At 37.7% G+C, this 15,375-nt stretch overlaps 1 protein-coding gene across 4 annotated transcripts; it reads right to left on the bottom strand.

Moving 5' to 3' along the window:
- Window positions 1-6,267: 6,267 nt before the first annotated feature.
- Window positions 6,268-8,882, bottom strand: Hmgb2 (high mobility group box 2). 4 transcript variants are annotated; one of them, XM_046427529.2, is made up of 5 exons: window positions 8,730-8,882; window positions 8,006-8,174; window positions 7,635-7,780; window positions 7,382-7,556; window positions 6,268-6,809 (listed from the first exon to the last, which is right to left on the bottom strand). In XM_046427529.2, exons 2-5 carry the CDS (start codon window positions 8,153-8,155, stop codon window positions 6,648-6,650), a joined length of 633 nt encoding a protein of 210 aa, XP_046283485.1. In that variant the 5' UTR covers window positions 8,156-8,174; window positions 8,730-8,882; the 3' UTR covers window positions 6,268-6,647. The 4 variants fall into 4 exon arrangements, with proteins under 4 accessions (XP_046283485.1, XP_046283488.1, XP_046283487.1 ...); XM_046427532.2 differs by having other exon boundaries at window positions 8,006-8,170; window positions 8,730-8,872; XM_046427531.2 differs by having other exon boundaries at window positions 8,600-8,869.
- Window positions 8,883-15,375: the final 6,493 nt, after the last annotated feature.

Raw genomic sequence — 15,375 nt, 5'->3', positions numbered from 1 at the left:
TGGTGTTTTTCAGTATTTGTAATCATTTCTAAATCTACACATTTTAAAGAATTAGTTTAATTTACAAGATATACTGTTTATAGCTAAAATATTACAAACCATAGTTACTAGTTGACTTTGTGCTTGAGTGTTAGGTTAGAATTCTGCTGCATGTGCTTAGAATACTCAGCGCTTACCTGTCTATAGGAAGGAAGCAAATTTTTTTAAAAAAATTTTACATATTACGAGTTTTATAATCATCCAAATGTTGCAAATATAAAGGTTTCTTTTTATAATTCTAGTTACCTGTGAATGGCAATTTTTTAAGTCACCTATCCAATTATAAAGTATAATCCCAGTAACCTGTATCTTTCTTGGTAATGTATTCTACTATATAATTGCCTATTGAAAGTGAAAGTGTCTTTAAATCAAAATTCTTTACAACCAAACAGATCAAGTGAGTAGAGAAAAGCAAAGAGAAGGGAAGCATATGAGAATGAAATTAGAAATAATCCATAGGACCTTGTGGTGCAAAACCTGCCATCCCAAGAGAAAACATGGCTGCTAACAGATTCAAGTAAGTAGCTTTGTTGACTTGGGACCTTCCAACTCATTTGCCTGTTTCATGTCTTTCAATTCTTAGCTGCTGTAGGGATAGGCTAGGAAATTTGAAAAGTGACAGCACTAGACTGGAATAAATGGGGATTCACTTACTTCATAAGATAGTCTCTTACGGCAATCTTGGAATATATTTCGTTTCCAAGGAAAAAGTAATTGGAAAAGAATCCACCTGTAATTAAATGTAATTCAAAAACATGACAGCAACCTGACCTGAGCCAGATATTTAATAGTAGTTTATGAATATGAAAATCAGTCCAGTGAAAGCACTTTTTAAAAATATAAAGCACTAAGAAAATATTATTCATTAGAATCAATCTGTGTGAAAATGGACAAAATTGGAATGGATTTTGGGGACCATTATCCCTGCAAGTGGAGAATAAAGAAAGGACTGTTTCTAAATTAGATTCAATAATTGCTCTACAATTCTCATTTTTAAGATTTTGAAATGCTCATAGTTGAGGTTAGTAGATTTCAACTTCTGAGTGAATTACACCTGGTTCAGTACATCTGAACAGAAGTGTGACAGAGGGCTCCTTAATTTTTATAATGGAATGACATTATAGTCTGCTCATCTGAATGGTAGTATAATATAGTTTAATAGGGTGGACTCCAAAGTCTGACCGTTTGTATTCGAATCCCTGTTCCACTACAAAATACTTGGGTGAGTTATTTAACCTCTATACTAACAGTTTGCTTGTTTGTAAAATGAGGGAAATAATAGTGCCTATTTTAGAGGGTTGTTATTAGTATTAAATGAGTTAATATAAAGTTCATATAAAGTTCCTGGAATACAGTCAAGGTAATATGTTAACTATTATTATCTGGTTTCAAAGTCTTAAAATCTGTCTTTAATCAGAATAAGAAGATGGCTACACTGCAGACCTCTAGAAAAGCTATGTGTGTATGCCTGTGTTTCAAAATCATGTCATATATCATTACCCCTACTTTATAAGTGAAAATTAACCTCAAAAGTTAAAGAAACTGGAGGTAAGATGGTTTCCAAAAGAAATTACTGTCTCAGCCTCATGTCATTCACATGATAAGCAGAAAGTAGTTTTCAGTGGTCCAATTCAACTCTTAGAACCAAGTGCCATCTTGAAAGTTGTCTTAAGATACTGTGCCCTTTAAATTATCTTTAAATGAAATTTCACTTGGGATTTTAATATGGGTAAATAAGATGGGCTCAGCAGTGCTCACAAGTAATCCCAACAACTCTGAAGTAAGTCTGAGGCAGGAAGTTCAAAGCCAGCCTCAGCAACTTAGTGGGACTCCGCTGCCTCAAAATAATAATCTTTTTTAAAGGTCCGAGAATGTAGCTCAGTGGCAAAGCACCCCTGGGTTTAATCCTCAGTACAAAAAAAAAAAAAAAAAAAATCTTTTTAAAGTATGGGTAATCATACTCCAAATGAATTTAGATTAATTTAAGATAAAATCAAAACTTTTTTTTTTTTTTTTTTGTACTGGGCATGGAATCTATTGAGCTACATCCCCAGTCCTTTTTACTTCTTTGAGGCAGGGTCTAAGTTGCTGAGGCTGGCCTTAAACTCATGATTCGCTTGCTTTAACCTCTTGAGTCTTTAGGATTACAGGTGTGTGCCACCATGGTGGGCTCAAAACTAAATAGTAGAAAATAGCTATGACATAGTAATTGGTATTGACATTACCCTGGCTATTCTAGACAACTCTAAAACTGGACAAAATATATAGGGGCAACTGTTTTTAGGAATTGGTTTACAGACGAACTATTTTTAAAAAGGGAAATAGAGTGAAACCCAGGTTCACTATGTCTAAGAGAACTTTCTCCAACGTGGTATAACAAATGGATAATGGAGCTCAAGAATGATGATACTGCTGAGCTAAGCAGGAAAAGTGGGGGTTTGGGGTTGTTAAAGCTGATGGACTTTCTCAGGGAAGTTAGTGAAGGTGAGTCCTTTTGTGTATTAGCTGACCTGTACAGGAATTTTATAGTGCTGCCATTTGTAATAGCAAAATAATAATAATAATAACCTGAATACCCATTGAAAGGAGAATGGATGAATTATGGTAAAACAGAAACATTATGATGATAAACATGAATGGACTAGATATAAACAGTCTTAGTAATACTATGTTAAGTGAAAAAGGCAATTCCTCAAGTACTCCATATAAATACTAAGTGACTAAAATTAAATATACAGTAAGCTGTATGTTTATACAAGAGGTTAAATAATTGTAAGTTCACAAATTTCATGTTGGGGTTAAGGACATAAATCCTGTACTTGATATCCCCAGAACCCTGCAGTAGGAATTTCTATTTGATGCTGAGAAAAACTCTTAAAGAACGTCTTCCATGGTTATCTTTCCTACCCACATTGACGGACAAGAATCTCAGAAGTGAATCTAATTACTCTATCATACATCTATACAGTGTGTGCGCGCGCGTGTATATACATACACACACAAGTACAAAAAATGTATATATATATATATATATATATATATACATTTATACACATAGGTATATTCATATATAGATGTCTGTAGATAGATGGATAGAACCATCAATTGATTGATCTACTTGTTTGAGCTAAATAGTGGCTGTCCGCTTTGCCCTGGGCATTATATGCTTACAAATATGCATAGAACACTTTGTGACACTAGGGTATAGCAGTATAGAAATTTTTAATAAATTTCTATAAAATAAAAATTTTATTTGCCCAAGAGTTTTCTTGTATGCTCCTTAGTTCACCACATACAAGCTTTTTCCTGGTCTAGGTTTTCGTATTTCCTATGAGTAAATATCCTGTCTCTAAAAATGTCATCATCTCATGAGGGACTCTCATGAAGAACTAATCCAAAAATGGCTTGCTTGTGTGTGTGTGTGCACAAGCGTCCACACCAAACTTTGCACCCAGGGCTTTGGGTGCTAAGCAAGTGCTCTACCACTGAGCTACACCCCCACTCCCTAAAAATGGCTTATTTCTGAAAGGTTATTTTCTTTTTAAAAGGAGCTTCTGCAGTGGCATAATAGCTCCTTTAATTTTCTTGCTATTTCCCAAGAAATAAAATCATTTCTAGTGATATATGTAGTAATGGGAAGTCAGATTTAAGATACTGTTGTATTTATACTATTGTAAGATAAGCTATTTACTGTTTATCGAAAATGATGCTGTTAAAAGGCAAAATATTTTTAAAGCATACTATTAACTCACCAAGTTTGCAGTGCTTTGATGTATAAAGGACCATAGGGTCTTCTAGCCTAGTGACCTATTACAAGTTAAAAGACCAAAACTAGTGGCTGACATTGGGGAAGAAATAAATCTGAGCCTTTATCTCAGTCCTTGCACTCATTTCAAGAGGACCAAATATTTAAATTTTATAAAAGAAAAACCAAAGTTTTTGTTGTTGTAATCTGAATAGGAAAGAACTCTGAAAACCATGAAAGAACTGAAACATCTGACTACAGAGAAATAAGAAATCTTCATGAAAAAAAGTACCAAAAGTCAAAGAAATATTTACATGTCATAAAAGATCCTTTTCCTTCATATTAAATAAACTATGAATAACAAGACCAATCAGACAAAAAAAAGATCACATATCAAGAGAAAACACAATTGGCTCTTAAATGTAATAAAAAATAACAGGAGAAAACATTTTTATATATCACAATAAGGGACTAAAAAGTTTGAGAATTATGTTGATGAGGAAACCAGTCACTGCAAAACATATAAAACGTGGAGTATATTTAGCACACCTTCTATGGAGAGCAATTTTAGCAGGCTTCAGCAAGAAGCCTGAGACAAAACTTTAACAAAGCACAAAGACAGTTTCTACCAGATCCTATGTATGGGGTTTGGTTTTTATAATTAGAAAATTTTTAAAATATGCATGCCTTTTACCTAGCTACTCCTTATAGGATTCTTTCATGTGTGAAATCACAAGGATAGTCACAGCAACATTGTTCTTAAAGAAAAAAAAAAAACAATATCTTTAGGGAACTGATTTATTCGGTTGCATACTGCAGTTAGCTATTTAATATGCCAAATGTCATACTAAAAAGTTTCCATCAATGTTAAGAACTACGTATTTAGATATATGCATCTAGATGTATACATACACCGTTATTTATGGTTACACCTTTATTGGATAAAGTATTGCATCACTGGAGTTTTCCGAGTTAATAGTCTGGAACAATATAGCTGGGACTTAATAAGATGAACTATCCTCTCATATCTACCCTTTTACATTTTGTTCCACTTAAATATGACCTATTTATAAAGCTTACATAAACATACCTCCAATTAGCGGCTAGTCTAGAAGAGAATTTTAAAAATTACTCTCATTTCAATGCTTTCATATATCTTTTAGTCACCTAGTTGCAATTATTGAGAACTTGTTTAGTCTCTAAGATCTGAAATTTTTATTTCAAACATGAGCTAGGCAGGGCCCATTTCAAATCCTGATTCGCTATTGATTCAAATGGGTGTTCTTAAACTACAAACAACAGAATGTCAGTATCCCAAAGTTAGGGGAAAAGAAACAGCTTTGTGGGTCTAATCTATAGATATGGAAATTAACACAAAATTTCTCTATTTAGATTTTAACAACTTCCCGTCTTTCCTGTGCATTAGGTGCTGTTTTCAAGTACTTTACAAAATTTTCATCATTAACACACTGTGAAGTAGGTATTTATCCCATATTACAAATGGGAAAAAATAGGCTCAAAAGTTCCTATTTCTATAAAGCCCTACACCAGGATATGCATCCGAAATACATTACCCCAAATACTTTAATTGTACTAAGTCACCGAACATCTGAAAACAAATTTTTATTTTATGATCAGTGAAAATCCTGCCAGGTAAGGTAGTGCACACCTATAATCCCAGCCACTCACAAAACTGAGACAGGGTTGCAAGTTTAAGACCAATCTCAGTTACTTAGCAAGACCCTAAAGTCGTAATGAGACCCTGCCTCTAAACAAAACAAAAATGGGCTGGGGACATGACTCAGTGGTTAAGCGACCCTGGGTTCAATCCTATCAAAAAGAAAAAAAAAACAAAAACCCAAACTTAGGTAATCAAGATAGTCAAACTGTCAACAAAGACTTCTGTAGGTAGGCATTTAGTCCATAGATGATCAACTTTCACTAATACCTCTAATATCAACTTACAAGTTAACTGTTGCCTCCTCAAGTAAGCATTCCTAAAATAAATGCCATCCCCTATAAATACAAATCCTAGTGAAATTTAGATTAGTCAGGGAATATCACAATCAAATACTTCTTAGGCTAGTTACCTAGAATTCTAGACTTAAGACCCAAGATTTCAGATATAATTCAAAATCTACTCGGGTATTCTACCTTTAACTTAATAAAAAGCTAAAATTTTTGTAATTTTTTAAAAAAAATCAAATGTGTACATTTTAGAATTCACCACCCTAGCTACATAAAATTTCTGAAGGCCAGAGCGGGTAAGGGACAAGTTACTTAATAAATGAATATAAGCATCAAGCACAAAGTGTAATATTTCTTTGAAAGTTCATAAACTTCTTAAAGTGTATTAAATTCCAGATCTGAATTTCAAAGTTTAAAACATTTTACTAATTCTACTGTTACCTAAGAACTATTGGGCATAAATTTTTTTCAAAAGGGAAAACTAATTTAGCGTATTAAGACAAGGACAATAGGAATAATATACATAATTTTATTACAAATTTTTTTTAAAAAAAAAACAAAAACAAAATGCAACATCCTAAAAAACCCAAAATTTACTAATTCCTATCAGTTTGCTGTGCTACCATACACAAGAAATTAAAGAAACCATTAAATATTTAGGAACATTCAACATCAGAAGCTTTAAAATCTAACTGTATGTAGTAGCCCTTCAAAAAGCTACAATCTGCATTTTTAAAAAAGTATTTTCTCTACAAAGAATCTTAGCAACTATACAAAAATCTGTACAGTTTTTATACTGAAGCTAATGTTGAGCTGCACTTGAATTCACATTCTTAGCAAAACAGTTGCCTGAGCACACACACACACTCCACACACATCATTACAGGACAGCCACTTATTCTTCATCCTCCTCCTCTTCCTCATCATCTTCATCATCCTCCTCTTCTTCCTCTTCCTCTTCATCTTCTGGTTCACTCTTCTTCTTTGAGCCTGTTGGCCTACCAGGGCCCTTCTTTCCTGCTTCACTTTTGCCCTTAGCACGGTATGCAGCAATATCCTGAAATATTGTCAAAATAATATAATCAACATCCGGTGTCATTAATCAACTCTGAAAAACCACTTCATTGTAAAAAATCTAAAACTATTGACCAATAACCTTGATAGCTGTCTACATAGGTATTCAGAGTCTACCTTACTTTGGGGAATATTTGTTTGCTTTAGACTTTCAGAAACCAAATGGTGTAAAAAATGGGAGTTGGTCAGTGAGTGCTTTCGCTACCAATATTCATTTACATCACACATTTCCCTGCCAACTTCACATTCTGAATACATCTACACAAAATATTTGGCCCTCCAACTTCTTAAAACAGACTTATCAAACTACATATGAGAACATATGTAGGAAATTTCACAGTGCTACAAACATTGCTTTCAGTCAAAGGAAAGAAGGCTTCAATGAGCTTGTTGCTTAACTGGACAAATTCCCTTAAGGCTCTTCTTAATGTAACTGATGACCATTAACATAAGATTGCCTGAATTTCCCAACTTCCTACAGTTCATATCTAACATACTTTTAAAAAAACAATGTCTACCTCATTTTAACCTCTTTTTAAGACTAACACAATATACCTTCTCATATTTCTCCTTTAGCTTAGCTGCTTTCTGTTCATATGGCTGTTTATCTTTGGCTGACTGCTCAGACCACATTTCACCCAGTTTTTTTGCAGTATCCCCAATGGACAGGCCTGGGTGTTCACTTTTGATCTTTGGGCGATGTTCAGAGCAAAACAGGAAGAAGGCAGATCTGAAAGAAAGCAACAGGGTTAATAAAGCAAAAGTAAAAATCTAAGGGATAGTTTGGTTAATTTTAAAATAAACTTACGGTGGTCTCTTAGGAGCGTTGGGATCTTTTTTCTTTCCTTTCTTATCACCTTTGGGAGGAACGTAATTTTTCATCTCCCTGTCATAGCGAGCTTTGTCACTTTTTGCCATATCTTCAAACTTCGACTTCTCCTTTGCAGACATGGTCTATGAGCATAGAATGAGAAGTAAAAACACAGCAATTTTGTAAGGTATAGACATCCAAAAAAGATTAAGAGCATCTTTAAGGATCACATTTCCTTAGTTAACAACTCTGTGCTTTCGTCGCTTCAGTGAAATACTGAAGTGGGCTGCCTAAAACGCCAGAGTCATCAAGGTTGTTAGCTGCCTGCTCAAAACACCTGAAAACCCTCAGCTCTGAAGCCCTCTCACCTTCCACCTCTCCGAGCACTTCTTGGAGAATTCGGCGAAGTTGACGGAAGAGTCCGGGTGTTTCTTCTTGTGCTCTTCCCGGCAGGTCTGCACGAAGAAGGCGTACGAGGACATTTTGCCCCTCGGCTTGTTGGGGTCTCCTTTACCCATGGTGGCAGCCGCCGTCTACCTGGCGGGGAGAAAGCCGGCGGGTGGGCGCGGAGCCCGCAGCAGCGCTGGCGGGGTGCAGCTTCCCGCCCAAACCCGGCCCGCGCCCCCCTCCTCGCGGGCAGGCGGCCGCCGCGCCCGGCTCCCCAGCCGCCTCCGCCCGCCGCAACAGCCGCGGCCGACAACTCCTTGCGCCGGGTCAGCAAGTTTCTCCGCGAGGCCGGATTCCGCCGCCCGCCCCTCACCGAGACCCGGGACGCCGCGAGCGCCCTCGAAACCCTTTCCTGACAGAAATGTCCCCCGACTTCTACGTCGCGAGCCTAGCGCAGACTAGTCGCCTCGCGACCGACATTCAAAAACTACTGGAACCGGGCCCGGGGGAGATTCCCGCCCTCCCGCCGGCCCCGACACCCGACCCCGCCCGCCCTTGGCAGCCCCGGCCCTCACCAGCCAGTAGCCCAAATTCAGCTCGCCAGGTCGGACCCCAGGAGTCACGGCGCCGAGACACCAGAGAGGGCTCTGAAGGAAGGGGGAAGGGCAGGCCCACGAACCAGAAGAGGTTAAGGGGGATTCTTGCCTGATGGGAGCTTTTCCTCAGAGTCCCGCAGAGGGGCCGGATCAGACAGAGAAGCTTCCTCCCCTGGGCTCCGGCGTGAACTGGTTTATAGCTAACGCAATCCTCAGCCTCTTGTTTTGCAGAGTTCTCCGCGCCACGGCAACTTGACGAGCGCCGCCAGAGACCACACCCCCATCTCTCTGATTGGCTGGTACGATTATTCAAACCCGGGGAGTCTCCGCCTCCTCCCCAAGACGGCTTCCTATTGGTCAGTGTCTCTCTAGGTCCGTCCCCCTTTCCCCAGCCTAGCAGGTTCGGTGGGTCGCCCAGGTCGTTAACTCCCAGACCCGTTAGAACCGGTCAGAAGAGGAATGTACTGCTCGATCCTGATTGGCGGCAGGAAAAGGGTTTGAAAAATGGCGGGCCTGACAGTGATTGGCCAGGACTGCAAATGGAGGAGTGGTTGGCCCTAGAGGAAAAGCCCCGCCAGATTTAAAAGTAATAAGTCAGGAGCCTGGGGGTGGTTCTCCAGGGCCTGGCGGCTGCACCTGGACTTACTGACGCTAAGGTAAAGGCGGAAGCCTGTCTTATCCCTTTTCCAACCAGTTTTGGTCCTTTCTCTCCTACGTCCCAGCCCGACCCTGCAGCGTTGTCTTTTGGGAGCTGTAGTCCCTTGCAGCCCTGCAGTCTCCCTAGCACTGTTCAAAAAACAGTAAGTGGGGGAGACTGAGGAGTTTGATCTGCGGACCGATTTCTCAGCCCCTTGGATGTGTCGTTGAGGCTGAGTAGACCCGCAAAAGACAAGGCAAGAAGCCTCAGAGTGTGAGGCGCGCGAGAGGGCAGTTGCTCCTCCCGCCTCCTGTGCGTAGGGTGATAAAAAGCCAAGTGAGGCGCTTCCCGCCGAGGGAGTTTCCCTCGGGAAGTCCCGCCCTTCATTGGCTCTTTGTCTCAGGTGTCAAACATTAGGAGGTGAACGGGCCCGCCCTCCCGCGCCCCGCTCGCCCCGCCTCCCCGGCCTGTCCCTGATTTCGGCTGTAAGCTGCAGGGCCCACTAGGGACCAGCGGCCCACGCCCCAGTCCTCAGCGCGCGCGTGGAGGTCGGGGCCCAGGCGGCCGCCTCACTTTGCTCATTGACTCCGGCTTCTAAGGTGACAGTTTTTTTAAAATTGAAAATCTAATAAAACAATGGATGCTTCACCCTGCCTCACCCCCAGTTGCATATATTCGTCAAATTATGTACAGCAACATTTTAGACTCCTGCAAGCTGCCTTAACTTGCTGCTTACCAGCCTCACAAGCTGCCTTCCCTAAGGTAGGACTTTGACACTTTAGTAAACTATTTCTGTGTGGTGTCTAGTTTTGAAGGTTCCCCCGCCCCCAGCCTTTTGGCCTATTATCTATTGCACTGACAGTTTCAACGGGTTTTTAGTTTTGTCTTGTTTTTACAGTAAGTTTGCTTGCATTTGAAACTGCATGCTCCTCTTTGGTTTGAGTATGGTAATCATACTCGGTGATACCTCAGATCCAGCAATTCTTTACCCAGATTTACTAATAAAAACTATAGAGTTTTTTTTAAAGTGTATTTCCCTTATGACGGTATAGTGGTTGCTCAATATTGTGAATGTAGTTCATGCCAGTGAATTGTACACTGACAAATGGCTAAAATGGTGACTTTTATGTATGTTTTACCACAATTTTTAAAAAAAAGTGAAAGTTTTTCAAAAAGATAAAAGTGAATTTTCTTGTTTTAAGGATCTTAAAAATTTTATTAGTCATAATCCTTAATTTATAACATTTTTGTGCCTGCCGAAGCTTCTATACCTACAAAATGACAATTGCAACTATAAGTTGTGCTTATATAAGAATTGGGCATTTAATCAAGAACTGTTTACTGAATATGTTAAGCATTGAGTTTAGCAGTAAAAATATAAAGATGAAATGTCATGGCCTTTGCCCTTGGAATATTTACAGTGTAGAGGAAGACAAAAATAGGAAAGGGCAGTAAAACATAATAATTGTTGAAATTGTTCAATTATGAGAGCATAAAATAATTACCTAACACCATGGGGAAGTAGGGAAGCCTTCCATGAAAGTAGCATTTGATTACAGTTGGAGTGGGAATATTAAATGGGGGGGGGGGGGATAAACAGAAAGGCCTTTGAAAGAGCCTGACTTATTTGGAGATGAACTAGAAGAATGGTGTTGGACTGGCAGTTTACAAAGAAATTTAGTCTTTCCTATAGTCAAAGGAATTACTGAAAATTGTGAGAAAGTGTAAAATAATTAGATTTCCACCTTAGATGGTAGCGTTTACAGCATGGTAAAAATGAAGTCACATTAACTTTAAAGTCATAATCCACTGAGTTCAGTGGCACAGATCCATAATCCAGTTACTCAGGAAGCTGAGGCAGGAGAGTTGAAAGTTGGAGGCCACCCTGGGCAATTTAGTGAGGCCTGTCTCAAAATTGTTGAAAAGGGGCTAGCCATAGCTCTGAAGCAGAGAGTTCCTGGGTTCAATCCCCAGTACCAATAGTTACTAAAGTTTACTTCACTTGGAGAATTTTGTGTTGCTTCTAATAATAAATTGGTTTCAAAACTTTTTATGTTATATATAAAGCACTATAAAGCAAATAGTGAATTTATTCAACATCCCAAATCAACCCACTTGAATCAAATGTATGAAATATGATATGTCAAGAGCTTTGTAATGTTTTGAACAACTAATAAAAAAAATAAAAATAAAATAGAATAACTAAAAAAAAACCCAAATCAGAGCTACTAACTGAAGTCTACTTTTCATTCTATTTTATAAGAATCATGATTCTAAGACCCTCTTCCTTTCAATTATACTAGCAATTGGTTGGGTGTGAGGTGCTTATTTTTCAGAAAGGTTTTTTAATCCCTAATCTTGATGCCTAGAAGAGACAAAGGACCATCGGGCAAGCCAAGATTGATGATAGGCTCACTTAAGTGTTATGGGTTAAATTATGCCCCCCTCAAACTTCATATGTTGAGTTTTTAGCACCCAGTACCTCAGAAGATAATCTTAATTGGGAATAGGGTCTTTGTGGGATGCTATTAGTTAAGACAAAGTCATACTGGAATAGGATGAGCCCCTAATCCAGTATGATTGATGTCCTTATCAAAAAGAAAAATTTGGACACCTATACAGCTATAGAGGTAAGACAGTGTGAAAACACAAAAATATAGCACGTACAAGTAGAGAAACCTGTAACAGATTCTCCTTCCCTTACTGCTCTCAGATCTGCTGATACCAATTTCCATTCTTCATCATAACAGAGAAAAGAAAAACATTTCTATATTTAATCTACTTTTACCATTGCTGTTAAGATTTCACTTTCATGCTATACTTCCTGGCCTAGAAGTAGTAATATTGAGAAGCACATTAAAGTGTAAATAGGTTTAACTAAGATCTTGATGGTTGTTGATTACAGAACACTACCATTTTTGGTGAAAAAAAATAAAGTATCTGGTAGCATCAAAAAAAAAAAAAAACTTAGTCCTAAATATAATTCTGAAAAGATGAATTAATACACAAAAAAATCAAGGCCTGGGCTGGAGATATGGCTCAGCGGTAGAGTGCTTGCCTACCATGCATGAGGCCGGAGTTCAATCCCCCCAGTACCACCAAAACGAGAAAAAAAGAAAGAAAAGAAAAAAAAAATCAAGGCCTGATTCACCATAGTATGACTTATTTGACATAACTATTACAACTTTATCAGAAAACTGAAATGTCCTAAAAGGAGAATACTAAAGGTCTTTTTCACTGTTCCAGTCTTATGATATTTCTAAATAGGGAAATAAAGTGGTATTCTCAATTAACTTGAAAACCATTTTTTTCCAAGAACACATTAATTTTATGTATTTTAAAACAAATACCCTATATTTATTAAGGCAGTACACCTTTCTAAAAGATGATGAAAAGCAAAATGTTTATATTCTTCATAAAAATGATAAATAAGGGGCTGGAGCTGTGGCTCAGTGGTAGAGCACTTGCCTAGCATTGTGAGGCACAATGGTTTCAATCCTCAACACCATGTATAATACATAAATAAATAAATTAAATAAAGGTCATTAAAAAATATTTTTAAAAAGATAAAAAAACAGGAACTTGTGATTTAGAACAGTTCACTCACTTGGCATTTCTAGGCCTACGATTGACAAACTAAATTGAGCTTCAGGGGATAATCTCTAAAGTATCAACTGACAAACTGTATGATTCTGTAATTTTGACAGTATGTGATCATAATGTGAGCAAATAAACATATTTTAACTTATGCAATTGTTATGTAGTTCAGTGATTATAATTAAACTTAAAAATATAAATAACGTGTCTATAAGAATACTGATTAGTTTTAATTCCAGTTATTCTAAAACAGTGGTTGGTGGAGTAAGAGTTGATAGATGCTAAACATAATAAATTATGTAGACCAAACTGGATCACACAATATTTCCATCATCTTATCCTTTCATTAAAATTATCTGGACAACTTTTCCCCTCAGATGGTATCATTATATCACTTTATTTGCCAAACTGTCTTAATTCAGCATCTCATGAATCATAAAACATATGCTGTTAGCAATAAACTAATTATGAGGAACAACACTATTTCCAAAGTTTGTCCCTATCCTATTCCTACCTGTAAACAACTATTCTATTGAAAAACTTGAATTTATGTACAACAATGTCAGTCTTGCAGAATTGTATTAAAATGATATGCTAGATTGGAATGCCTATCATTTATTTGATCAGTCTTTCTAAAAAATTTTATACTTTTAATAATCTGTGATCATAGTCAGATTGGAAAATACTAATGGATAATATGTACATTTTTTTTTCCAGTACTAGGGATTAAACCCTGGGGGCTTTGCCACTGAGCTATCTCCCTATCCCTTTTATTTTTTTTATTTTGAGACAGGGTCTCACTAAATTGCAGAGACTGGCCTCAAATTTGCAATCCTCGTGAGTCACTGAGATTAAGGCCTGCTCCACAGTGCCTGGCAGGATATACATTTTTTATAGACCCTTCCCCTGAAAAGCGATAAATAAATTCTCAATGGTGATTATCATTGATTAATTAACTCATAAAGTGAGCCAAAATGAAGTCTACATTATACAAGGTTAGTAGCATATAAAATAGTTATTTTGAGTTGCATAGTTGGTGAATAAACAGAAAAAAATACTCTGCACAGTTCCTCAAAGAGTAATCTTAGATTGGAGCTGAGTATTTTCAAGTCGTTTTAAAGGCAGTGAGGAAAGATAAGCCTATTATCAAGTAGGCACATCCACATGTGGGTAGATCACTGATTATGAGGCCTAACTGTATACTCACTTCAGAAATGAAATTTAGTGATATAGTTGAATAATGTATTTTTGAAGAACTGAAAATACAAGTTTTAAAAAATGAAAAATGTGTGCAGGCACAGTTGCACATGCCTGTAATCCCAGCAGCTTGGAAGCCAAAAGCAGGAGAATCGAGAATTCAAAGCCAGCCTCAGCAGATCAGTGAGGCCCTAAGCAACTTAGTGAGACTGTCTCAAAATAAATAAAAACGGCTTGGAATATGACTCAGTGTTTAAGCATCCTTTGGTTCAATACCTTGTACCAAAAAATAGAAAGAAAACAAAGTTATTTTTAACTATTAAACTGTTTTTGTGAATCTAGATAAAATCTCCATGAGAAAAGTGATTTATTCCTGATGAAAATAATTTTCCAGTCTTTCCTGGGTAAGGAGTCAGAGACCAATCAAAAAGTCATGCAGGGCTGGGGTTGTGGCTCAGTGGTAGAGAACTTGCCTAGCACATGTGAGACACTGGGTTTGATACCCAGCACTACATTAAAAAAAAATGTATTAAAAGAAAAAAAAAATCATGCAGCAATAAATATCTAAGGAACAGGAATGAACCACAGGTGATCTAGGTCTTATTAAAACTTTGCAACACAGAATGGACAATGCTGAATCCCTCACTGGATTGTGATAAGTAGCTCCTTATCCTTCCATCTATTAGAGAGGTTGTTCCTACCTAAATAACAAAGGTCAAATCTGCTCTAGTAAAATATATCTTTTAAGCACATCATAATACAAAGTGTTAAAACCTAAAGACATGCTGGGTCCAGTGGTGTACACCTGTAATCCTAGGATGACTCAGGAAGCTGAGGCAGGAGGATCACAAGTCCAAGGCCGGGCCCCAGCAACTTAGAGAGGTACTGAGAAATTTAGTGAGACCCTATCTCAAAATAAGAAGGGCTGGAATGTAGCTCAGTGGTAGAGAGTCCCTGGGTTCAATCCTTGGGAAGGGAAGGAAAGCAAGGGAGAGCTTTGCAGGGGATAAAGGAAGGAAGGGACTGGGTACAGATATAGTTCAATGGTTCAATACCCAGTACCACCCGCCAAAGGAAAAGAAGAAGAAGAAGGAACCAGAGGAGAGAGATTCAAGAAAGCAAAAATAAATCTGACAGCCAACTCTTAAATAAGAAGCCTATGGAATGGCTTTAGAAACAAAAATGAGAAAGTACCTTGAGTTTTATATCCAGGGGAAAAGTTTTCAAGAATTAAGAGGAAAAAAAAAAGATGTTTCGAGACAAAAAAGTTGTCCTGCTTAAGGAAAATAATCTTAAATCATCAGGAGGAGAAAAGGATCACAAA

This window comes from Marmota monax, unplaced genomic scaffold (assembly GCF_021218885.2).
Source record: "Marmota monax isolate L192 unplaced genomic scaffold, Marmota_monax_Labrador192_F-V1.1 WCK01_AAM20220418_F8-fsc00159, whole genome shotgun sequence".
Classification (NCBI taxonomy): Eukaryota; Metazoa; Chordata; class Mammalia; order Rodentia; family Sciuridae; genus Marmota; species Marmota monax.
Note: the sequence above shows the minus strand (reverse complement) of the source record. Positions and strands in the feature narration are given on the sequence as shown.